Consider the following 26,558-nt stretch of genomic DNA (forward strand, 5'->3'; position numbering starts at 1 on the left):
CATGTAGTACTTTTCTTTTGTCAAAAAAACGGATCTCAGAAGGAAATGGTTCAAACGGATGCCAAATATGCAGCAGGATCCATAATTTTTTTTACCGGATCCTGTAAAAAACAGATAAAAAACTGATAACTGTGCATAACTAATGGATCAGAAGAATGGAAAATGAAACCAAGATCTGAACTATCCCTAAGGGCTCATGCACCGTATGTATTTTGCGGTTGTCAAAAAACGGATCTGCAAAAAATACGGATGACGTCCATGTGCATTCCGTATTTTGCGGAACGTAACAGCTGGCTTCTAATAGAACAGTACTATCCTTGTCTGTAATGCGGACAATAATAGGACATATTCTATTTTTTTGAGGAACATAAATACAGACATATGGAATGCACACGGAGTAACTTTAGTTTTTTTTTTGCAGACCCCTTGAAATGAATGGTTCTGCATACGGTTCGCCCCAAAAAATTGGAATGGACACGGCAAGAAAGTACTTTCATGTGCATGAGCCCTAAGGGTCAGTTCACACTGAGTTTTTTTTGTGCTGCTTTTGGAGAGTTTCTGCCTCAAAATCTGCTTCAAATCTGCTCCAAAATGCCTCAAAAGAGCATCCCATTCATTTCAATGGGAAGCATCACTTGCTTCTTTTTCACACGTGTTAAAAAGAAGCGTGTAAAAAAGAAGCAGCATGTCCAATGTTGGGGCAGAATCAGGGATGATTTTCCCATTCAAATTAATGGGAAGCAGGAAAAAAATGCACCATTTGAGATGTGCACATTTGCACTTTTTTTAGCATGTAAACGTGCCAAAAAAGAAGCACCACTTACTCCTTGTGGGAAAAGTACTATACAATTTAATATAATAAAAAAATGCGCCTGAAAAATGCTTTACAAAAAACAAGTAAAAAAACGTAATTTTGAGGCGTAAAATACTGCTTGGATTCAGTGCTGATTTTTTTAAACGTCATAGCCATGTTTCATGTTTTAATACAGTGTTCCCCAACTCCAGCCCTCGGGGCCCACCTTCCGGTCATGTTTTCAGGATTTCCTTAGTATTCAGCAGGTGATACAATTAGTGTTGATGCATCAGGATTTACCTCAGGCATTCATTCTGTGGGATATTCTCAAATCATGACCAGTAGGTGGGCCCTGAGGACTGGAGTTGGGGAACACTGTTTTAATAAACATAGCAAGAAATCGTAAAAGGGTTTCTGGAACTATAATCCTTTTCATTTCAGCGATATATTTTTGGTAGTGACTGTGCCTAGCACTAGAGTTTTGTGTCATTCACTTAAATGGGACTGACTAGCAGCAAATGATCAGTGTGGTGGCAGGAGTCAGACTTCTAATGATCTGATATTGATGGACTATCCTAAGGAGTTGCATAATTTACAGTTGGTACTGTGTTTTGCTATTCTTGTATGTGTAGTGTCCCACTAGGTAAAGGTGGGCACTGCACAGGTTAATGTGTTCCATTGCATTAAATGTCATGCGTTTGTTTTCCCTGTATTATCTGGGTGTCAGGCCTGTCAGGGTGTAATTTAGCCTCCCGGACGTTAGAGGGAGCTAGAGAGCCCTAGATACATATAGGAAGACCCAGACAGGAGAGAGTTAGTTCATTCCAGGGGACTAGAGGAGTCACTTCGTCCACCTGAAGCTCCTGAGGCTAGGATTAGCTCAGTAGAGACACCCCAGTTGCAGGACCCAACATCCTGGGAGAAACCCACAGTTATCCACCTTACAGAAGAAGGCGATTCAGGGTAAGCTACGTAACCCTGATGGGCAGATTACACTAGAAAGTGCAGCAAGAATCTAATACCTGAGGAAGAAAGTAACCAAGGATTTAAGCCACCCTTTTAGGCATCCGGGCCTTGGGAGATAAAGCCAGAGCAGGAGTTCTGTAAAGGACAGTGTACATTGATTCTGAGGAAAGGTACAACCTGCTGCTGAGCGCTTGTGAATTTACCCTCTGCGTATCTTGCATAAATATTGCCTGCCATTTTGTGAATAAGCCTCCTTGTGGAACTGTGTTTGAAAGACTGTACTACTACCTGCTGTACAAAGTTGGATTGTTCAGTAAAGTTACGTTTGGTTCACTATATACTTGTGTACCTCCATCATTCCAACCACCAACCGGCGTGCCACCGTCCAAAGGCACTGGCGTCACGAATACCACAGGGACCTTGCCCCAGGCACACAAAATACCGGTAACATCCAGGGCACCTCATCCACCATCAGGCCTGGTCCCTATATACAGAGCGTGCCCCAGAGGAACCGTGTCTACCTCTCCTTCACTGCCACGCGCCTGCCCAGGGTTCTTCAAATATAGTGAGTACCCTCGATTGCCCATAACCATGACCTCACTTCGTCATACCCTGCAAGTCTGGCGTGTTGCATATGTACTACAACTCCAATTTTGCACTACTGTAAAGATAGATGTTTAATTTGTTTAAAGCTGGTCTGGTTTACTGACACCTACATCACCACACGCTGGTCACTTCATGCTATATGCGCCCTGCCTTGCACCCATACGAAAACTTAACATCAAGGGTATCGCAAACTATCATCAGGCAAGAAGGGAAGATAGGGTGTGCCCTCCATTCACTGCACCGGCCCTAGGGAGCAAAGGTCTGAGGGAAACTACTGTGACACATCATATTGTTAGAACCACTCCCACAGGGGCATAGATAAAGGCTCATGGGCCGTGGTGCAAGAATTCAGCTTGGGCTCCCCTTCTCTCAGTGCTTTGTGGGCAGGACTAGGGAAGCATATGGCCTCCATGCTGCCTGAAGCAAAAATTGAAACGGCACTTCACCCAAGCCAAATTCTTGACCTAACCCCTTCCCTCCAGCCAGAGGTGTAATGTGACCAGCATGCACTTTCTATAATACCAGTGTTTTCTTATGCACCACAAGGGTCTTTGGGCCTGCTCAGGCTCTTGGGCCCAGTAGCAACTGCTACTTGCCTGCACTCTAATCCTCTGCTACGCCTCACCAAGGGCTCTCTGCACACTGAGGGTCTAGAGGGAGCAGAACCAGTCTCACTCCTGCTGGGTAGGGGCATAAAAGTAAGCTAGTCTACCCAAATAAAGCTCTTGGGGTCACATACAGGGCATAAGTCAAGGCATTTACTCTTTTATCAATAAATTAGCATTTTAGCAGTTATCCACTGAGTCACTGCAGTTCCAGGTAGATTATTCAGCATTAGTTTTTTTGCTTTGCTCGTTTTCTGTTTACATACAGTACCTGTAATCATAACCATTCTGATGTTTGCTGCATGCAGCTCTTTAACTACCATTGAAGTTTCTGGTTTAAGACGATTTTCCAATATCAGCAAACCAAGGAACTCCAGGTCTCTTTCAACGTCTTCCCTTCAGGGAAACAAACAAGCATATTATTTTTTGGAACTCTACATCGAAATAACGTTAGCTCCCAATCAATTGATTGCTGTGTATAACAAACTCAAATAATCACCCCAAAACAAGAATACACAGCAATATAATGTATAAAATACATATTTTATTATTCAAATATACAAAAATATATAAAACCCAGTACTAGCAGCATACATACACAGGAATAACCGGACCACATATAAAGTGTCATAAGTCAATATAAGAGAAATGGGATTAGGTGGTCACTTGGATCTAAGCGTAACTTAGCAGCCTCTCTGACTAATGTTAAAACTCAATCTTTATTTCACTATATTAAAAAACATATAAACTTCTTGGGAACATTTTAAAACTCTCAGGAAATTATTGGTACAGGGACATGTAACACTTCTGCTTGTCTATATGTATTCACGTGTCGTACTTTGCCAACCTTGAGGGATTAACCACCATCTAAATCTCCAAATTGTCACAATGAGGGTCCCTGCCTTCCATTCCTGCCTAAAAATTAGAATCCTGTGTCCCTACACGTTTCGCCGAGCGATTTGGCGTCTTCAGGGGATACTATACAGGCTCTGAGACCAATGGGAGAGAGGGGCATAAGGTTTACCCCAAATTGCAAAATTCACCCTCCTTATTGGAAAAGTGTAGGTCAGAGGAAAACTTCCCATATCAATGACAAATAAAGTGCTTAGTGCAATAAAAATGAACAATTCATCACAGTATTACTATAATATGATACCGACCAATGTAGTCCTGACCTCGACACGCGTTTCGCAGTCACTTCCTCAGGGGATCAGAACATTTAGAACTCTGTTAGGAATTAGCAAGGATTATATATTTTATAATCCAAAGCACTGTTATTGAAGTAGATTCTGGACGGGAAGGCTTCGGATTACTACATTGAACTTTAAAGGGAATCTGTCACCAGGAAATGCCGTACTGGGAACTTAAAGTGGAGCATGACAAAAAATAAAAGTGGATCCCTGTTGTAGGCAGGTTCAAATTGACCGAAGGCAGGTCAACGCAAGTAGGCAGAGACAACAGAAGTAGATAGCGATGAGCCAATCAAAGGATGACAAAAAAATGGTTTGCTGGTTCCCAGGATAAAAGAACTCTAGATCTAATGGAGGACAGATTGTGGAGCTGAAGGCAGCATGGAAGCATAGGCTTCAATAGTTGTATGCACAGCCCACACAAGGGATAAGCTGGAGCAGTGAAGTGACTCAAGGTGAACAAGATTGCAGTAGACCTGTGGGAAGTTAGTGACTGCTTTCCAATCATCTGGTAGCTATTGCCAGAGTAGTGGCGCCTCTTAAGCATTGGCTGCAGCCCTGGGGCAACAAGGAGATCACAAGGTCGTAGCTGTGGCATGACAGTAGATTGAGCCAAACAGAAAGAGCACCTGGTTTACCAACAACAAGTAAGGAACAGAACAGTTTGAGCAGAGAGCATACAGACTCTATTTTATCACTCAGAGACTGAGCAGTTTTGCATGAGTCAGTACCCATGTGCATCTATCTAGAGGGGCAAACATTAGACCAATGAGACAAAAGAAGCCAGAATCTGGAGAACCATCCAGTATCAGAATTATACAGAGACTGTTTAGTCGTTGTGGATTACAATATACAGAGACTATGCTGCTGAAGGAGTATACTATTACTTTAAGGGAACTTGTCACCTTGATAATGCAGTATGCAGCATGCTACAGAGCAGACAAAACTGAGCAAACTGGTTTGTTTTGTGGAAAAACACTTAATTTTTTTTAGCTAAACGTATAATTTAATGGATTAAAATCTCTGCTCTTTCTGAGCTCAATTGTACATGGAAGCCATGCTATCAGTAACTGACAGCATTTCCTGTATAAGTGTATGTGTATACAAATAGATCTGTCAGTCACTGAAAATATTGCCCTGTGTACAACTGAAGTCAGAAAGAGCAGCTATTTTAAATTACAGGTTTTACAGAATCATTTCTCATAAATCTATATGTCAATTCTTCCCCAGCCTATGGTTGATGGTCAATGGGTATATAATGTCCCCTCGCTTGTGGGATGGTGCCTGAGCTTTAGGTCCTTAGTCTCTAGTTAACCAGTAAACGTACAATATTATGTCTGACTGTCTGTGTACTGGACTTCTGCCTGACAACTGACTCTGATTCCTTGGAGCCTGCCCTAACCTCAGACCTGTTTCTCAGATACATTTGGACTATGCCTGCCCTCACCTTGGCTTGTCTCCTGACTATGAATATTGCCAGTACCCTCAATGCTCTGTACCGGTGTCTCTGACCCCCATGGGTCAGCCACCAACTATACTGGGACTGTCTCAAGAGGTAGCAGCCTGGTGGCTCCCCAGCAGCAATGACCAGACCGCTGTAAATGGTTAAAAGATGAAAGCCTAGGGACTGGCAGGATAACGTGTTTAGAATTAGCCAAGAACCAAATCAGTTAGTTTGTACAGTGGGTCCACATCCACTATCTATTACAGTACGGTATACTAAGAAGCTGAATTATAGCAATATTTTTCCATTTAAATCAGAAAATGCATTACTGAAAGCAGGATCTACAGCCCCATCTCCCCAAAAAATAACCTACCTTAGGCAGATGAATGAACAGTCTCTAGACAATCATCTACCACTTCTTTACTAAATCATGCAATTCAATTTGAATGGACTTCCTATTCTGTCCTCCAGAGAACTAGATTTTGCTCCTTAGATTATTTTTTCATAAGTTACATTTTTATGTTGATTATGTAGCAACTGGCATTTTCTACAGTGCTGTACATATATACCTTTCCATGCTTTGTAAGTCTTCATAATTGCACTTCCCCAGAGTTTTAGCAGCAACACCAATTACTCTCAAGCCTTGAAATGTGTGGCGCTCCAGTTCTTTCAAAAATCCACTGGGAACTTTAAAAGAAAATAATAAATATTATTGTCATCATTAACTGAATAATTTCTTATACATGCTTGATAAATTGTATAAATAATGTATCCAGGTGATATAGAAGATTGTTTTGATGTAACAGAGTTACAATTTGTCTCCAAGTCAGAACAGATTGATAACAGAGACCTAATTATATTCAGTGAAATTAATCTATTTAAATAATTTAGTAAAACGTATCCTCTATCCAGACGAAAGCCAATGTGTTTAGAGGATTTAGAATAACATGTACTCTACCACTCCATTCACAAAGGAGACTCAGGGACCTTTGTTCTTGTGATTGAAGGGGTCTCGGCAATTAGACACTTAGGGAAGAATTTGTGATGGTTTTGGTTTCAGTTTTAAGTCTGTCTTTGCTTTGTGAGGTTAAGACAAATTTATAAAATTTGCACAGTAATAGAATATTTGGTGCAAGTGCAATGTGGTATACACCTGTGTATGTAAAAGTACACCAGGGAGAGGCCCGGGGTGGAGATGTGACATTTTGCAACTTCACATTATAAATGAGTTTTAATTACTGTATGTTTTTATCTGAAATCCTAAGTTACTTTTAAAACTGAGGATCACTAAATGTCATGAATAAATTTGATTTATAGCGAAGTCGAATTTCCTCGTGCCTCATGGTAGTGAAATAGTGTAAAAAACTAAAAAATCATACATCATCCATTTTCTCGTAATGGGATGGCCGCCGCCATCTTACTTGAAGATCTTGCACTAAATCCCATGCACAGTGACATATGACATCACCACACCAACCAATGTGAAGTCATCACAGGCCGTGAGCTTTTGAACCAGATCTTCAATCAAGATGGCAGCGGACAAGCAAATGGATGACATAAGTGTATATATATATATATATATATATATATATATATTTTTTTTTTTATTATTATTTTTTTTTAATTAACACTGTGTGTCAGATATAAACGTGGCATCTGAGGGGTACAATGACAAGAATCGGCACAATTTTTTTTTATTCGATGTAATAAATCAAATTTTTGATAACTTTCCTCATCTCTATTCATAAACTTTGACCAAATGTCGCAAACATATGCACCTAATGTCACACCAAGGCTTCACTTGCAAGATTTTTAAGCCACAAAACTGGCATAGCAGACTTGATAAATGCCCCCTTATTCTCTATGCTGTGGATTGGGAATTAGTGTTGTTCATGGGAGATCCTTATAAGAAGTTCTTAAAATTTATCAAAGATGTTTGGCAGCACAGTTGTCCTTAATGCCTATAGGAAAGATTCAGACGTCAACTATTATATTCTAAACTGGTCTGGAAAAATTAAAGCTGAAATCTGTTACCATGGCCAACAAGGGCCATTTTACAGTTATAAAGTGTTAAGAAATTAGGTCCAAATGTTCTCTGTTGCTTGCAAGAAAGAAAATTATATTTAATAATACCAGATTCTGTTTTGCAAAAACTGGCCACCATCTCCGGAGCTCCCTTCATGTAGACAATCAACTCATCCCCGCCATTAGCTTCAGCGATGACAGACATACGTTGCATGACAGATGAAAAGGGATATTGGAATAAAACTTGTATTCCCTTTACATTATCCTGTTAAAAAGGTAACGTAGTAATGTAGTCAAATTTGTGATGACATCAGTGAAATAACAATATATTGATTTAAGCAGCACAATGTTTTCTTCGTAATTGTAACTATAAGACAGTTGGCTGATTTAAGATTAGTATACCTTAATTTCTGAGTTAGGTCCAGGCCTGACAATAATATTTTGGGAAGAATGTCCATCTTGAATATCTGACATGGACTCATCTATAACCTGGAAATATTAAAGATCACATCACAAGTTGATAGCTGTGTATTCATTTATGTCCAAAACATCTAACTAATTATAAACCTCACCCATCCTGTGGCTTCAAACATTTTCAGATCCAAAGGATCACCTTGTAATTTTCCATCAAGCATGATAATAGAATGACAGCAAGCCATTGCAGCAAATAGGGGTCCACAGGATAGCTCTTTAATGTGTTCCAGAGTAACCATTGCCTGAAAACTAATATAAAAAAATAAAAATAAATTGTAGAGGGAAGGGTGACATTTGAAAATATGTGTATATATGTCTAATATATGCATATATATTGGCCCTGTATGGCCAGTGGGTCCCCTGTATGTGGGCCCAGTATATGGGTCTGTCCAGGTTGTGTGGGTATGTGTGTTTATATATATATATATATATATATATATATATATATATATATATATATATATATATATATATATTGATAGATATATGCCCCTTTGTCAGCATACATGTCTGTATATACAAACCGGATTCCAAAAAAGTTGGGACACTAAACAAATTGTGAATAAAAACTGAATGCAATGATGTGGAGATGGCAAATGTCAATATTTTATTTGTAATAGAACGTAGATGACAGATCAAACGTTTAAGCCGAGTAAATGTATCATTTTAAAGGAAAAATACATTGATTCAAATTATCACAGTGTCAACAAATCCCCCAAAAGTTGGGACAAGTAGCAATAAGAGGCTGGAAAAAGTAAATTTGAGCATAACGAAAAGCTGGAAGACCAATTAACACTAATTAGGTCAATTGGCAACATGATTGGGTATAAAAAGAGCTTCTCAGAGTGGCAGTGTCTCTCAGAAGCCAAGATGGGTAGAGGATTACCAATTCTCACAATGTTGCACCGAAAGATAGTGGAGCAATATCAGAAAGGTGTTACCCAGCGAAAAATTGCAAAGACTTTGCATCTATCATCATCAACTGTGCATAACATCATCCGAAGATTCAGAGAATCTGGAACAATCTCTGTGCGTAAGGGTCAAGGCCATAAAACCATACTGGATGCCCGTGATCTCCGGGCCCTTAAACGACACTGCACCACAAACAGGAATGCTACTGTAAAGGAAATCACAGAATAGGCTCAGGAATACTTCCAGAAACCATTGTCAGTGAACACAATCCACCGTGCCATCCTCCGTTGCCAGCTGAAACTCTACAGTGCAAAGAAGAAGCCATTTCTAAGCAAGATCCACAAGCTCAGGCGTTTTCACTGCGCCAGGGATCATTTAAAATGGAGTTTGACAAAATGGAAGACTGTTCTGTGGTCAGACGAGTCACGATTTGAAGTTCTTTTTGGAAATCTGGGATGCCATCCGGACCAAAGAGAACAAGGACAACCCAAGTTGTTATCAACACTCAGTTCAGAAGCCCGCATCTCTGATGGTATGGGGTTGCATGAGTGTGTGTGGCATGGGCAGCTTGCATGTCTGGAAAGGCACCATCAATGCAGAAAAATATATTCAGGTTAGAACAAAATATGCTCCCATCCAGACGTCATCTCTTTCAGGGAAGACCCTGCATTTTTCAACAAGATAATGCCAGACCACATTCTGCGTCAATCACAACATCATGGCTGCGTAGGAGAAGGATCCGGATACTGAAATGGCCAGTCTGCAGTCCAGATCTTTCACCTATAGAGAACATTTGGCGCATCATAAAGAGGAAGGTGCAACAAAGAAGGCCCAAGACGATTGAACAGTTAGAGGCCTGTATTAGACAAGAATGGGAGAGCATTCCTATTTCTAAACTTGAGAAACTGGTCTCCTCGGTCCCCAGACGTCTGTTGAGTGTTGTAAGAAGAAGGGGAGATACCACACAGTGGTGAAAATGGCCTTGTCCCAACTTTTTGGGGATTTGTTAATACCATGAAATTCTGATTCAACATATTAACTGATTAAACTTTTGTTCCGTGATTTATGTTCTATTCTGAATAAAATATTAGAAGTTGGCACCTCCACATCATTGCATTCAGGGTTTATTTACGATTTGTATAGTGTCCCAACTTTTTTGGAATCCGGTTTGTATATGTATAAACACTTTATGAGCCCCCAGGATGTGGGCTTATAGATGCCCCAGGTATATATATGTATATAGATGTGCCCCAAACATCTATATCAATAGATATATATATATATATATATATATATATATATATATATACACACATACTTAATGCTTGCCAAGATTCCCCCCAGTTCCCAGTTTTGGCTACTTCAAAGGACAGAGAATCAATTTAGATTCTCTGTCCTTTGATAACATCTCCAGCAAAGCTGGAGATGTTCTGCTCTACAAAGGCGGGGGAACAAAGAACTCCCCCGCCCCTGTCGGTCGCATACCTCCGATGCTATAATTACAACAACAGAAGGTATGCAGGCGCGTCACAGGAGGGAGATTCAAATCATCCCACGCCTGGAAGCGTGGCCAGGACACTGTGCCTGCCAACATGGATTTGGCTGCAGGCATGCGTGTGCATACCTGCAGTGCAGTAAGGCGGGAGCGAGCGGGCTGGGTTAAATAACTCAGCAGCACTGCGCTAGGGAGCAGAATGCCGGACATCCCCCATAAGTAGCAGAGGGCAGCCGGCGCTCAGATGAGTGACCCCCGACCTACCCCAGATGCCCACAACCCCCACAGATGGAGGTGCAGGCAGCGCTGTACGGACAGAAGAAGAGATCCGCCTGATTGCATAGGGAAGAAAGCGCAGGAAGAAGAGGGAGAAGCCGAGGAACACTGGAATGAGTTTACCTTGCCCTTATATGCCCTGTCTAACCCCTGATGTATGAGTGTTAACCCTTTCCAACCCTGGGTTAACCCCTTTATGTCCATCATCCCCTGCACTATATTTATCCCTACATTGCAGTGATTGTGTGTTTTTTCCTTGTACAATTATCCCAGCATTCCCTATCTTACCCACAGCTGCCGACAGTCCCTGCTTTAACCCTTGCATTGCTGGTATTGAATAAACCCCTTGAGGGACAGTGTGTAGCCAGGAGGGTGGGCTGCTGTTAATTTACCTGTGTGTAAGTGTAATGTATAGCTAGTTTGTGGGTTGGAATTTGAATTGTATATTATATTGTACTGTGTGTAGTGTAGCTAGGTGTTTATTGTAGTGCTATTACTGTACTGTGGTGTGAATGCGTCTATATTTATATATATTTATAACGATTGATATATAAATATATATAGATATAGTGTATTAGTAGACTGTAGACGTGTTATTGTGTTAATAAATATACTTTATAGTTCATAATACAACATATAGTGTTTTTGGTAGACGCAGTAGTATATCGTAGTAGTAATTTGCACGTAGTTCAAATGTAGAGTGAGGTAATAGAGGTAATTATTATTTATAGCATAAATAGGCAGGGTCATCAATGGACGACTCACGCCTATTTATGAATATTAATTATTGAGATTAACACAAAATATCAATAATTAATATTTCCTTTAATATTGGCGAGCCAAGCCCACTGCTAAGAGTTTGTTTTCTGTGTTTGGTTTTGGTGAGGAAAATCGCTTATGCTATGAACTAGTCAGGCGTGAGGGACGCGGTCAGTGGATTCTGAGCATCCAGAGCCTGATAGCTTGGACAGGTAAAGCGTTTTTTTTTTTTTTCAATCAGAACCAAACACAAGGCATTATCTACAGAAGAGAACCTAAAATCTTTAGATTTTTGGATTTTAACGATTTTCTGATTGCCTTACACGAACCTCGAACACATGCGAGCGTCTGCGGGAGAAGTCGTTGCATATCGTCACTGTGAGAGAACCATTGCCATTGGAGTTGAACAGAAGAAGTCTAGCTGGACAGGAGAAGGCTTTCCTCGTACTAAAGGACCTCCTCCACACAGCTCCAGACAGGAAAAGTCAGCTCCAGAGAAGATGGACTCTCAACAAAATGTAAGTATGGACTTCTCAACACTGCAACACCTAGCTAAACATAGTACATTTAACCCCATCCTCCCCATCACTTTTAAGTCAGCAGAAATGCTGTGGTCTGATTTGTTGGAACAGGCTTGTAGTTATGACAAGCCTTGTGTTAACAAACGGACGGTATTTAATAAGGTGACCAAACGGCTTCAGATGCTAGCCAAACTTGTGCATACATTTGAGGTTAGCATCTGCAAACCAAAGCGTGTTGCACTGGTGTCTCGGTTAACAGAGACAAATCCTCCGACCATTTATTGCCAGTGCTGTGCCAGTAATTCGAACCAGTTTTCGGCATTGCGGGCACAGCTGGCAGAGAATGTACAGTCTACCATTGACTGAGACACGCAGGTGGCTAAAATAGAGTCACAGTTAGTAGAGCTGCAGAGGCAGAAGGAGGAAATAGAGGCTCAGTTGACTCAGTCGTATGCTGAGATCGAGGCCTTCAAAGAATGGGCTGCCTCTACTGATGTGATGGTAGCCAAACTGATTGATGAGATTGTTGTAAGGTCTAAATTAATGACTTGCATGCAACATGTCATCACTAATTTTGCCAAAATAGTGCCGGCTCTTTCTTTTTCCTTAAAGTCAGGGCCAGAAAAGGGCAAAAAGGGGGAGATTAGTCTGTGATAGGCCAAATCTCCCAAAATCCAAGCCTGTCCAGACTAACAGAGATTTTTCCTGACTTTAGGAAAAATAAATATTGCAAAGAATACGGTCCCTGTGAATCGAACAGTTCAGGAGAAGGGAGCATGACTGCAGTGTAGAAGAACCTACGCCATGCGGGGAAACATCAGATATTTTGTATGTGCTGGCTTAGGTCATATAGAACTACCATTAATTCTAAGACATAACTTTAATAAATCATTGTTAAAAAAGCCATTGGACCCTTTAGATACATAAATAAATAATAAATGCCCCAAAAAAGGAGAAAGAAACCTGAGTGGAAAAAATATTCCTTTAGCCTGTCTTTGCAGGAAAGGCAGCCAGATATTGATTGAATAGGCTATTGGGGCAGTAACCCTGATGCTAGCCCTATTGATGTTGCCCTGCCTGTAAACGGCAGGGGCGATAGGGGCGATCCCATGTCTCGTACCTCCTATTAATCCCTAGAAGGCCCTGATACAGGTGTTGGATACAGCACTATAATGCTGTCCCTATAGTGAGACCTAGGCTACTGTAAGCATCAAAAAAAAAACAACATGCATAAATAGCCCTCCCCCCGTGAGGTGGCAATGGACCACCCATAAACAATTAGTGCAAGAACATAAATCAAAGTGATATAGTACATATAAAAGTCATGTGTCACATAGACACTCCTGACCTCCCTGTCCCAACGCGTTTCGCCTTGTTGGTTTCAGGCTCCTCAGGGGACAAAAACATTAATAGACATGACAAAGTGTCCAACACCACAAAAATGCACCGGAGTTTAGCGAGACTACAATGATTAATCTCTCCTCATAAGGTGGTTACTGATGTCAAAAACCACTAATAGACATTTAATTTCAAGCTATATAGCTATAACGACTAGGTGCGGACTAGTTACTTATAACTGGGGATTAAGCAATCACATTCAGAATCATGTCAAATAGGAGTCAGCATACACCTGCCATCATTTAAAGTGCCTCTGATAAACCTCAAATAAAGTTCAACTGCTCTAGTTGGTCTTTTCTGAAATTTTCTTAGTCGCAATCCACAGCAAAAGCTATAGTCCACAGAGAGTTTCCAAAGCATCAGAGGGATCTCATTGTTAAAAGGTATCATCAAGAGGAGAAAATATGGCACAACAGTGACATTAGTACTATTATGAGACGCACAGGAGTGAGCGAGGCCACAGAGGGAGGTGCTCACAGTAAAAAGGATTCGCCCTTCCTTTACAAGTAAAACAATATAAAATAGTATACTGGGCACTCTCACAATAGGTAGAACCGTAAATAGAATGGCAAATATCTTATTGATTAAATTTATAGATTTATTGGTAACTTGCCGTTAATAATAAGATACAATAATAAAATATACAATGTACTGGGCTATTTAAAGGTCAAAAGGATACATTGGTGTAAAATACAATAGGCATTACACTACAAATATCTAAAAGTGAATAGATTATATAATTACACAATAATATAGAATAAATATTCAGGAAATTGATAATATGCGGCTAGAATAGCATCTGATGGTATATCCTAAAAAAAGGGTTTGTTGCTGGCCAAGGAAATGATGATGGGACAAAGTCTCCGAATAGTCCAAAGTCTAATGATAAAATGTGAAGCAATGTTAAGCTACAGTGAGAGTGTATGCGGCGTCCCGCTTCTACTCAATGTTCGGTGGTTACTGGTGTAGATTTCACTGCTGAAGTTCCGGTTCTCTGTTTCACCTAATGCTCCTTCTTAGGTTGTCTCCGCTGCCGGTTTAGGTAGCTCTGGGCATCGCTCCGTATGTTTGTAGAGCCGATGTCCTCCAAGCCTATATTTGCCTGCTTCCACGCTGGATCTAATGTGCAGTCACAAGGTGGAGATATGCTCGTTCTCTAGCTCTGAGAGGCTCGAGCTTCCAATGAATCCAATGAATCAGCGTGACAGGTCCTCCTTGAAGATGTTCCGGCTTCTTAGCGTTAACCTAGGAAAATTTGTTCTCAATGCTAGGTGCAGCAAGAGTTCATGTAGAAATAAGCTGGGGGTCTTGGATCAAACGCGTTTCGGGGCTTCACGTTGCCCCTTCCTCAGTGACATTACCAAGAACTGGACGTCCCTCCAAAATTGATGAAAAGACGAGAAGAAAACTGGTCTGGGAGGCTACCAAGAGGCCTACAGCAACATTAAAGGAGCTGCAAGAATATCTGGCAAGTACTAACTGTGTGGTACATGTGACAACAATCTCCCATATTCTTCGTATGTCTGGGCTATGGGGTAGAGTGGCAAGACGAAAGTATTTTCTTACGAAGAAAAACATCCAAACTAGGCTACATTTTGCAAAAACACATCTGAAATCTCCCAAAAGAATGTGGGAAAAGGTGTTATGGTCTGAATAAACCAAGGTAGAATTTTTTGCCCATAATTCCAAAAGATATGTTTGGCCTAAAAACAACAGTGCACGTCACCAAAAGAACACCATACCCACAGTGAAGCATGGTGGTGGCAGCATCATGCTTTGGGACTGTTTTTCTTCAGCTGGAACTGGGGCCTTAGTTAAGCTAGAGGGAATTATGAACAGTTCCAAATACCAGTCAATATTGTCACAAAACCTTCAGGCTTCTGCTAGAAAGCTGAACATGAAGAGGAACTTCATGTTTCAGCATTACAACGACCCAAAGCATAGATCCAAATCAACAAAGGAATGGCTTCACAAGAAGAAGATTACATTTTTGGAATGGCCCAGCCAGAGCCCAGACCTGAAGCCGATTGAAAATCTGTGGAGTGTTTTTGCAAAGAAGAGTGGGCAAATCTTGCCAAGTGAAAATATATTTTCCATATGAATCAGCAGCAGGTGGGCAGGGGAGTGGCTATTGCTCCGAATTAAAAAAACGCTGGACTCAATGACATCACGCTGGACTCCAATCAGCTCATTAGCATGTGGCATGTGGAATCTTTGTGTGTATATTATGAGGTAACCATCTGTCACACCAGTAAGTGAATACATCTAAGGTACTTTTTAGTAGTTAATGTTTGTATATAATTAGTTAGATTATAATCAAATATCCACATGCCAGGTTCCCTTTAAGTGGCAAGATGATCAAGATCATCTCGCCACCTTCTGTATGTCTATGTAGCTCTGCAGGGGTGCTTGCCAGCAGAAAGCTGGGGCTGCCTGCCACTGCTAATTAGTATGTACACCAGTGGTCGCACTACATTTTTTCCAGAATAGAAAAAATACTCCTCTTAACAATTTTGAGGAGTATTTTTAGCCGAGGAGGAGTACAAATATATAGAATGCATAGGCCAACATAACGTTATGAGGCTGATATTTCTGCAGGGAACCATTGCTAGTCTCCCATGCAAAAATAAATGTAGACAATTTTACATTTATCCAACATACACTAAACAGACCACTGCTGCCATACACAGCGCCCCCCTGACACTGCCATAGACAGCGACATTACTTGCGCTACACCTGTGCGCATCCTAAAAATATTCTGTGCACTTTATTTGCACATACACTTAAAAAACCTGTGCTACTGTATGTGTGACATACTTGCAAGCATATATACCATTTCATATGCGCAAGGCGAACAGTAAGGGCGGTGAAGTGGCCGTGCTGCTGATGGTGCATGCAGAGGCAGTAAAACTGTGCCTGCTGCCAGAGCACAAGAAACACACTCATTCACGATGCCTAGCTTCATGTGCCAGTTTGCAGGGCGGCACAGGATACCACTCTCGAAGTCAGACCAATGCGACCAGGCGGTCAGTTGCATTGCAGCAGATAATGCTTCCAGTCGGTTAAGCACCACCCTGTCTTAAACAAAGTCCAGTCTCAGTAGCCAAGAGTCTGGTCAACAGAATCCTTACCCTGATACTCCTTCCACCCACCATGGAGAGTCTTGGCAAACAAGTGATCCCACACTCGGATATTCCGAGGTGCTGTTTTCATCGCCATTCCTTAATTTGGGCCTCTCGCCAAGCCCGCTTAAAGAGGGACATGAGGAGATATTGTGCCCTAATTCCCAAACTCTGGAGCATCCAGAGTCAGAAGAAGATGACGGTGGGGAATGGAAATTAGTGTTTCACAAGGTGGATGATGATGATGAGACACAGTTGCCAATAAGTCAACCACAATTAGTGTCTCAAGAGGTTGATGATGATGATGATGAGACACAGTTGTCAATAACTGAGGTTGTTGTTAGGTCAACAAGTCAGGAGGATCACCAGAGTGAGGAAGTGGAAGAGGAGGTGCTGGACGATGAAGTCACTGTCCCAACCTGGGAAGGTGGCAAGCCAAGCAAGGACAGCAGTACAGAGGGGAGGTATCCGCAGCACCGCAACAGGCTGGAAGAGGCAGTGGGGTGGAAAAAGGGTGAAGGCGGCCAAACCAAACAGGCCTGCAACTGTTCCATGGAGTACCCCCTTGCGGCAATCTTCCTTGCCAAGGGGTAGGTGTTCCGCAGTCTGGCGCTTTTTTGAGGAAAGTGTGGACGATAAAAGAATTTCCATTTGAAACCTGTGACATAATAAAATGAGCAGGGGCGTGAACACTAGCAACCTCACCACCACCAGCATGATCCGCCACATGGCATCAAAGCACCCTAATAGGTGAGCTGAATGCCTGGGTCCACAACCAGTGTCTGCGGGTCACACCACTGCCTCCTCTTCCCCTGTGTTACAAGCTGTCCAATCCCCTGTCCAAGATGCAGGCCCGGATGCCTACCGCCATGCACCTGGACCTTCGCAAGCACCATCAGCTAGCACATCCTCTTCTGTGTCCCAGCACCCCAGGCCTTTGAACGAAAGTGCAAATACACAGCCACCGACCATAGCACTAAATGCGCAACTTTCCAAATTAATGGCCCTGGAAATGGTGCCATTTAGGCTTGTGGACACTGAAGCTGTCCAGCGGTACTCTGTCCCAAGCCGCCAATATTTTTCAAGGTGTGCAGTCCAAGCCTTACTTTAGCATGTGTCCCATAACATTACCAGTGCCCTGTCCAATGCAGTGTTTGGGAAGGTCCACTTAACGACTGACACATGGACAATTGATTTTGGCCAGGGACGCTACATTTTCCTAATGGGGCACTGGGTGAACGTTGTGGAGCCCGGGAGCGAGTCGTACCCTGGGATGGCAAAGGTGCTACCGACGCCAAGGATTGCTGGCCCTACATCGTTTAGGATTTCCTCCAGCACCTACGTTAGTGGCTCCAACCACCACTTCCCCTCCTCTGCCTCCTCCTCCACTTCCACCTCCGAATTATCCGTGTGCAGCACTAGTCAATCAGTCGGTAGCTGGATGCAGTGTAGCACGGGAAAGTGTCAACCGGCCGAGCTGAAGCTGATATGCTTAGGGGACAAACAGCACACCACTGCAGAGCTTTGGCAGGGGATAAGAGACCAGACTGAGCTGTGGTTCTCGCACTCAACCTAGAACTCAACATGGTTGTGTCTAATAATGGCCGTAACTTGGTGGCTGCTTTAGAGCTCGGCAAGCTCAGACACATCCCATGCCTAGCCCACATGTTCAACCCTGTGGTTCAGCAGTTTCTCAAAACCTACCCCAATTTGCCTGAGCTACTGGTGAAGGTGAGCCACTTGTGTGCACAGAAAGGAGCTGCATCAATCTTCTAACCCAGCACCCCCAGCAACACCTTCTGACCCTTCACAGTGCCATCTGGCATTAAAAGGTATTTAGGGAAAGGCTAGGGAAAGGTTTGGTTAGGCAGGGATATTCAGGGAAAGTTTAGTTGAAAAAATAAAAAGCTTTTGTTTGCATCACACTAAATTGGGTGTTTGGGGTCCACAGCACAGCTGTGTGACCCTAGACCCCCCCAGGGGTGCTGCAGCTGGCCTCCCTGCCCCCCCCACAACTTTTTTTTTTGGGCTCAAGCATATATATTTTTGTTTTCTGTGTACTCTGACTGTGGCCGGCACTCTTAGCGTCCGGCCACTGTTAGCACATCACACACCTCACCGCTGATCAACTTCGGACAGTTGATTAGCGGTTGAATCTTTTTAATTTTTTCTATTTTTTGGCCTTTTTTTATTAATAATTTTTTTCCTGTTAGTTTTAGGGCAAAGTGCGTGAACTCCCGAGCCCCCACACACACGCACACCAAATAAAGATTTCCACGCATGCACACATGCACACACACACTTTCCTATGGCAAGCTGGATGTTCTCGGCATGGGAGGCATACGCCCGACTTGCCTCCAAGTCCGAGAGCCTAGTGAGGATGATCCCACTTTTCTTTTGTCATCCGCGTCCTCCTCATCTAACGATGATGATGAACCCCCAAGGCGGCGGAGACGGCGCCAGGCGGAGGAGGGGGACCGCCATGCTAGGGACCCTGTGGCCCACACTAGTACGAGCAGCACTGGGGCTCTTACTAGTTTCCGGCCCACCAGTTAAGTCCACCAGAGCCCCCTACCGGTGAACTTGCATGGTGTACCCCCAGAGCATTTTGAGCCCGCGATTCCTGATTTTGTAGGCCAACCAGGAATCCAGATTTTTACAGTGGGCTTCACTAAATACAACTACTTTAGTCTTTTTTTCAGTGACCACTTTGTAAATCTGATGGTGGAGCAAACGAACCTGTACACCCAACAGTTCATTGTGCAACACCCGGGCTCCTATTTGGTTAGGGCTGGTGGCTGGACTCCAGTCAGTGCAGCCGAGATGAGGACGTTTTGGGCCTCGTTCTGCACATGGGCCTAGTAAAAAAAAAGATAATGCAGCATGTCCCTCCCAAAAGTGATCCTGCCTATGACAAAATCAGGCCGGTCATCAATCACTTTAGGGCCAAATTTTTGGAGGCCTAAGTACCTGGAAGGGAGGTCACGGTTGATGAGTTTCTCATTGCTTTCAAGGGGAGACTCAATTTCTGCCAGTATGCTCCCTCTAAGCGGGCGAGGTATGGCGTGAAGCTGTACAAACTTTGTGAGTACCTCAGGGTACCCTTAAGGTTCGTGTGCACGAGGGGCGAGATTCCCGTATTCAACACACAGAATGTCCCCCCACTCTGGGTGTTAGCGGGAAACTTGTGTGGGACCTTATGCACCCACTGCTAGATAAGGGTTACTACCCTTACCTGGATAACTTTTATACTAGTATCCCCTTGTTCCAGTCCCTCGCCGCCAGATCGACGTCCGCTTGTGGGACAGTGCGGAAAAATCAATGCGGCCTCCCTACCCACACCCTCTAGGTAGCTATCCCCAGGGGTTAGATCCGTGCCCTTACCAGTGGAAACCTGTTGCTGGTCAGATATAAGGACAAGAGGGATGTCCTTGTACTGTCCACAATTCACGGTAACTGCATCACCCCTGTCCCTGTGCGAGGTATGCGGTAACGGTCATCAAGCACGATTGTATCATCGACTACAATCGGTATATGGGAGGAGTTGATCTCTCTGATCAAGTCCTCAAGCCATATAATGCCATGCGCAAAACCCGAGTATGGTACAAAAAGTTGCGGTCTATTAGGTACAGGTTGTCTTGTACAACTCTTTTGTGCTGTTCCAGAGCGCTGGCAACACAGGGAAATTCCTTCAGTTTTATGAGGCAGTCCTCAAGGACCTGATCTTTTCTGACCGGGAAAGAGCAGGCCAGAGTACCTCGGGAACTGGAGGCGCCCAGATCGTCCCTCGCCAACACTTTCCAGGTGTGGTCCCCTATACTGGAAAGAAGGGACGGACCCAAAAAAGGTGCAGAGTGTGTCACAGGAGGGGGATATGGAAGGACACCACCACTCAGTGGACACGTGCCCCGATCATCCTTTCCCAGTTTAGCCGCTGACAATAGGAAAAAAAATATATGGTTCTCAGACTTGAGGCACTTTTAAAACTAAAATAAATAAAATACATATTAGGTACCGTCGCGTCCATAAGAATCTGCTCTATAACAATATCCTATGACCTAACCCCTCAGATGAACACGGTAAAAAAAAAAAAAAAAAAAACTGTGCAAAAAAGGTATTTGCCCCCCAAAATAGCGCCAATCAAACCGTCCTCTCATTCCACAAAAATTGAGCCCCTACCTAAGATAATCAGCTAAAAACAAAAAAAAAACTGACTATGGAGATACAAAAATGTTTTTTTTGTTTATAAAAGGATAATATAGTGTAAAACCTAAATAAAAAAAAAATTGTAGACATATTAGTTATCTCCGCGTCCATAAGAATATGCTCTATAAAAATACCCCATGACCTAACCCCTCAGAGGAACACGGTAAAAAATAAAAAGGTGCAAAAACAGCAATTTTTTGGCAAATTTTCCATTTTAAACAGTTTCTTTTTCAGTAAAAAAGCAAGGGTTAACAGCCAAACAAAACTTAATATTTATTACCCTGATTCTACAGCTTACAGAAACACCCCATATGTGGTTGTAAACTGCTGTATGACCAAACGGCAGGGTGCAGAAAGAAAGGAACACGGTATGGTTTCTGGAAGGCAGATTTTGATGGCCTTTTTTGGGGGGCACCATGTCCCATTTGAAGAAACTCCATAATAGTAAACCCTATCTAAGAAACTACACCCCTCAAGGTATTCAAAACTGATTTTACAGACTTTATTAACCCTTTAGGTGTTCCTCAACAGTTTATGGCAAATGGAGATAAAATTTCAGAATTTCTATTTTTGGTAACCTTGCCTCATAAAAATGTAATATAGAGCAACCAAAGATCATATGTACCCTAAAAATAGTCCCCAAAAAACTGCCAACTTATCCCGTAGTTTCCAAAATGGGGTCACTTTTATGGAGTTTCTACTCTTGGGGTGCATCAGGGGGGCTTCAAATGGGACATGGTGTGAATAAACCAGTCCAGCAAAATCTGCCTTCCAAAAACCACACTGCGCACCTTTCCCTATACGCCCTACCATGTGCCCATACAGTAGTTTACGGCCACATATGGGGTGTTTCTGAAAACTACAGAATCGGGGCAATAAATATTGAGTTTTGTTTGACTGTTAACCCTTGCTTTGTTACTTGAAAAAATGGATTACAATGGAAAATTAGCCCAAAAAATGTAATTCTTAAATTTCATGTCCATTTGCCAATAACTCTTGTGGAACACCTAAAGAGTTAACGACGTTTGTAAAATCAGTTTTGAATACCGTGAGGGTATTTTTGGGGAATTTCTATTATGTAAACCTCACAAACTGACTTCAGACCTGAACTGGTCCTTAAAAAGTGGGTTTTTGAAAATTTCTGAAAAATTTCAAGATTTGCTTCTAAACTTCTAAGGCCTCTTTCACACGGGCGTTGCAGGAAAATGTACGGGTGCGTTGCGGACACACGTGCAATTTTTCCGCACGAGTACAAAACATCGTAATGCGTTTTGCACTCTCGTGAGAAAAATCGCGCATGTTTGGGATCGGTGTTCTGTAGATTGTATTATTTTCCCTTATAGCATGGTTATAAGGGAAAATAATAGCATTCTGAATACAGAATGCTAAGTAAAATAGCGCTGGAGGGGTTAAAAAATAAATAAATAATAATTTAACTCACCTTAGTCCACTTGCTCGCGTAGCCGGCATCTCCTTCCGTCTTCATCTTCGCGTAGCTCTGTGCAGCCACAGGACCTGTGGTGACGTCACTCCGGTCATCACATGATCCATCACCATGGTAAAAGATCATGTGATGGGTCATGTGATGACCGGAGTGACGTCACCACAGGTCCATGTTGTTACACAGAGCTAAGATGAAGACAGAAGGAGATGCCGGGCTGCACGAGCAAGTGGATTAAGGTGAGTTAAATTATATATTTTTCTTTTTAACCCCTCCAGCGCTATTTTACTATGCATTCTGTATTCAGAATGCTATTATTTTCCCTTATAACCATGTTATAAGGGAAAATAATAAGGATCGGGTCTCCATCCCGATAGTCTCCTAGCAACCGCATCCGCACTTGCTTGCGGATGCTTGCGATTTTCACACAACCCTATTCACTTCTATGGGGCTTGCGTTACGTGAAAAACACAGAATATAGAACATGCTGCGATTTTCACGCAACGCACAAGTGATGCGTGAAAATCACTGCTCATGTGAACAGCCCCATAGAAATTAATGGGTCAGTATTCAGTGCGGGTGCAGTGCGTTCAACTCACACATCCCATCCGCGCGGAATACTCGCCCGAGTGAAAGGGGCCTAAACCTTGTAACATCCCTAAAAAATAAAATGTCATTCCCAAAATGATCCAATGTAAAATAATAACTATTTTTGGAGGTATTACTATCTATTATAGAAGTAGAGAAATTGAAACTTAAAAATTTGCAATTTTTTTTTCAAATTTTTGGTAAATTTAGTATTTTTTTTATAAATAAAATTGTTTCTTTTTTTACTCCATTTTACCAGTGTCATGAAGTACAATATCAAAGCGTTTTAAAATTAGCACCACTTAAAGTGACACTGGTCAGATATGCAAAACAATGGCCTGGTCCTTAAGGTGAAAAAGAGCCCGGTCCCTAAGGGGTTAAAGAGCTCATCCTGAAAAAAAAAAAAAAAAGGCCTCATACAGCTACATTAAAATAAAAATAAATAAATTGATGGCTCTCCGAAGACAGAGATGAAACGCCCAAAAAAATAAAAATAAAAATAAATAAATAAATAACCAATGTCTATGGGGTTAGTGTATCTTATAATTTTCTTTGCCTTAAAAGCCTAAAAACTTTTTTGATCGGAGCTAGGCTCCATAGAAGTATTGGGTCTGCCTCGATTCTATACTCGGCAGCATGGACACAGAGCTATATATCCTCTTGATTGGTAGGGAGCTCAGCACTCAAAACTTTTGATATGTCTCTATGACATTTATTTTACCTACATGGGGCTGACATGTTTCGCATCACTTTACCGACATTGTCAGTTATGTTTCCTATCAGTATGTCTTCAGAGTGTGGGAGGAAATGCAAAAACACTGGGAGAACATACAAACTCCATGCAGATATTGTCATTGGTCAGATTTATGCCTAGGACCACATTGCTAATCAGATTTATGCCTAGGACCACAGTGCTAACCATTAAGCCACTATGCACATATCAAACGGTTAGTGATGTTTAAAAGTAGCTCCCTGGTATTGTAGTATTTAGATAAACAATATCAACACATTTACCCCGACCCTTACCATTATCTTTTATAAACAGTTTTGTGCCAAAACATTTTTGTCTATACACATGGAGCAAATGTTACCTGGCACTGACAGGCTATGGAACCTATGAGGACATTGTTATTGTATTATGCTTATTTTAGGGTAAAAATCAGATTTACAATTGATCTTTATTTAAAAAAAAAAAAATTGTCTTCTACAGCCTTCTGGTTTTAACAGATTCTGCAGTTTTTATTGTTTCTTACTGACATTTGTCAGAGAAGACATCAATCTTTAGCCCTTATCTTCACTGACCGCTCTTAAAGGGGTTGCTCAGGCTATTTATATTGATAACCTATGGTCAGGATAGGTCATCAATATCTGATTGGTGGGGGTCCAACACCCAGCAACCCTGCCTGTCAGCAATTTGAAGAGGGGACAGAGTACCATGCAAGCACAGCTTCCTGTCACAGATGGTGTTGCAGAAAGCTGGAACTTATAAATAAACATCCAACTGGCTTGATCCCAAACTAAGGAGCATATGGGTGAGCCCTATAAAACCCCTAGAGCTCTCCCTGGCTGCTATGCCCATGCAAAGGTCTTAATGGTAGACGATTGCATGCCCTCATACATTTTACTATGTGACACCTGAAAACTCTCTAATAGTGAGGGGACACGACCACCGGCTCCCTGCACTTAATATGGACGGAGTCAGGGTCACCTACAATCAAGCCAGGAAGGAAACACAAATAAGGGAAACAGACTTATCTGAGGAATCAGGAGAAGCAGCTTGCAGCAGTGAACACAATCCAGGAAAAAGTATAAACCTCAAAGTGAGGCAGTATGGGAGGGAATATAAAGGGAGACAATCAGAGCAAATAGGTGACAGCTGTGAGAAGAAAAATACATGAGAAAGTGAAACCAAAACAAAGAACATCATACAACAGGTGGAGAAGAACGTCTTGCCAGATCTTCTCACAGAGCTTGCGATGACACTTCCTCTTCATTACACTATGCGTTGTCTCCTCTGGAGTGGTGGCGTATTGTAATTACAAGTAGTCACTCCATTCAAGTGAATGAAGTGATTACCTGTCACTACACTGCACCGCCGAAACTCCAGAGACAAGGAAGAGGAAGCAGTAAGGAAGAGGAAGCAGCACTTGCATGGAGCGCTGCCTCCTGTTCAAACAGCTGAATGGCAGGTGTTGGACCCCCGCTGGTTAGATATTGATGACCTATTCTGACCATAGGTCATCAATATAAATGGTCTGCACAACTAGTTTGATTATAATTTAGCTGCAATTAGTGTTTATGAGCTGCCAGGAAAGTAGAGCTAAGAGCTACAGACGTGGACAAAATTGTTGGTACCCTTTGGTCAATGAAAGAAAAAGTCACAATGGTCACAGAAATAACTTTAATCTGACAAAAGTAATAATAAATTAAAATTCTATAAATGTTAACCAATGAAAGTCAGACATTGTTTTTCAACCATGCTTCAACAGAATTATGTAAAAAAATAAACTCATGAAACAGGCATGGACAAAAATGATGGTACCCCTAGAAAACACAGAACATAATGTGACCAAAGGGACATGTTAATTCAAGGTGTGTCCACTAATTAGCATCACAGGTGTCTACAACCTTGTAATCAGCCATTGGGCCTATATATATGGCTCCAGGTAATCACTGTGTTGTTTGGTGATATGGTGTGTACCACACTCGACATGGACCAGAGGAAGCAAAGGAAAGAGCTGTCTCAAGAGATCAGAAAGAAAATTATAGACAAGCATGTTAAAGGTAAAGGCTATAAGACCATCTCCAAGCAACTAGATGTTCCTGTGAGTACAGTTGCACATATTATTCATAAGTTTAAGATCCATGGGACTGTAGCCAACCTCCCTGGACGTGGCCGCAGGAGGAAAATTGATGACAAATCTAAGAGACGGATAATCCGAATGGTAACAAAAGAGCCTAGAAAGACTTCTAAAGAGATTCAAGGTGAACTTCATGCTCAAGGAACATCAGTGTCAGATCGCACCATCCGTCGTTGTTTGAGCCAAAGTGGACTACATGGGAGACGACCAAGGAGGACACCATTGTTGAAAACGAATCATAAAAAAGCAAGACTGGAATATGCCAAACTACATGTTGACAAGCCACAAAGCTTCTGGGAGAATGTCCTGTGGACAGATGAGACAAAAATCGAAGTTTTTGCCAAGGCACATCAGCTGTATGTTCACAGACGAAAAAATGAAGCATATCAAGAAAAGAACACTGTCCCTACTGTGAAACATGGAGGAGGCTCTGTTATGTTCTGGGGCTGCTTTGCTGCGTCTGGCACAGGGTGTCTTGAATCTGTGCAGGGTACAATGAAATCTCAAGACTATCAAGGAATTCTAGAGAGAAATGTACTAGCCAGTGTCAGAAAGCTTGGTCTCAGTCGCAGGTCATGGGTCTTGCAACAGGACAATGACCCAAAACACACCGCTAAAAACACCCAAGAATGGCTAAGAGGAAAAAATTGGACTATTCTAAAGTGGCCTTCTATGAGCCCTGACCTCAATCCTATTGAGCATCTTTGGAAGGAGCTGAAACATGCAGTCTGGAAAAGGCACCCTTCAAACCGGACACAACTGGAGCAGTTTGCTCATGAGGAGTGGGCCAAAATACCTGCTGAGAGGTGCAGATGTCTCATTGACAGTTACAGGAAGCGTTTGATTGCAGTGATTGCCTCAAAAGGTTGCGCAACA

The 26,558-nt window shown here is 42.2% G+C and overlaps 1 protein-coding gene across 2 annotated transcripts in view; it reads right to left on the reverse strand.

The window, feature by feature from the left end:
• The window catches only part of LOC122934136 (probable cation-transporting ATPase 13A4), a 209,546-nt gene that overhangs the window by 94,099 nt on the left and 88,889 nt on the right, over nt 1-26,558 (reverse strand). For both annotated transcript variants that reach the window (XM_044289352.1, XM_044289351.1), the window contains exons 14-18: nt 8,202-8,352; nt 8,032-8,118; nt 7,738-7,894; nt 6,174-6,291; nt 3,242-3,366 (exon numbers count right to left, since the gene is read on the reverse strand). In XM_044289352.1, coding sequence (XP_044145287.1) covers nt 3,242-3,366; nt 6,174-6,291; nt 7,738-7,894; nt 8,032-8,118; nt 8,202-8,352 — 638 coding nt within the window. The remainder of the gene's footprint in view (nt 1-3,241; nt 3,367-6,173; nt 6,292-7,737; nt 7,895-8,031; nt 8,119-8,201; nt 8,353-26,558) is intronic.

The sequence above is a fragment of the Bufo gargarizans genome, chromosome 4, assembly GCF_014858855.1.
Source record: "Bufo gargarizans isolate SCDJY-AF-19 chromosome 4, ASM1485885v1, whole genome shotgun sequence".
Taxonomy (NCBI): domain Eukaryota; kingdom Metazoa; phylum Chordata; class Amphibia; order Anura; family Bufonidae; genus Bufo; species Bufo gargarizans.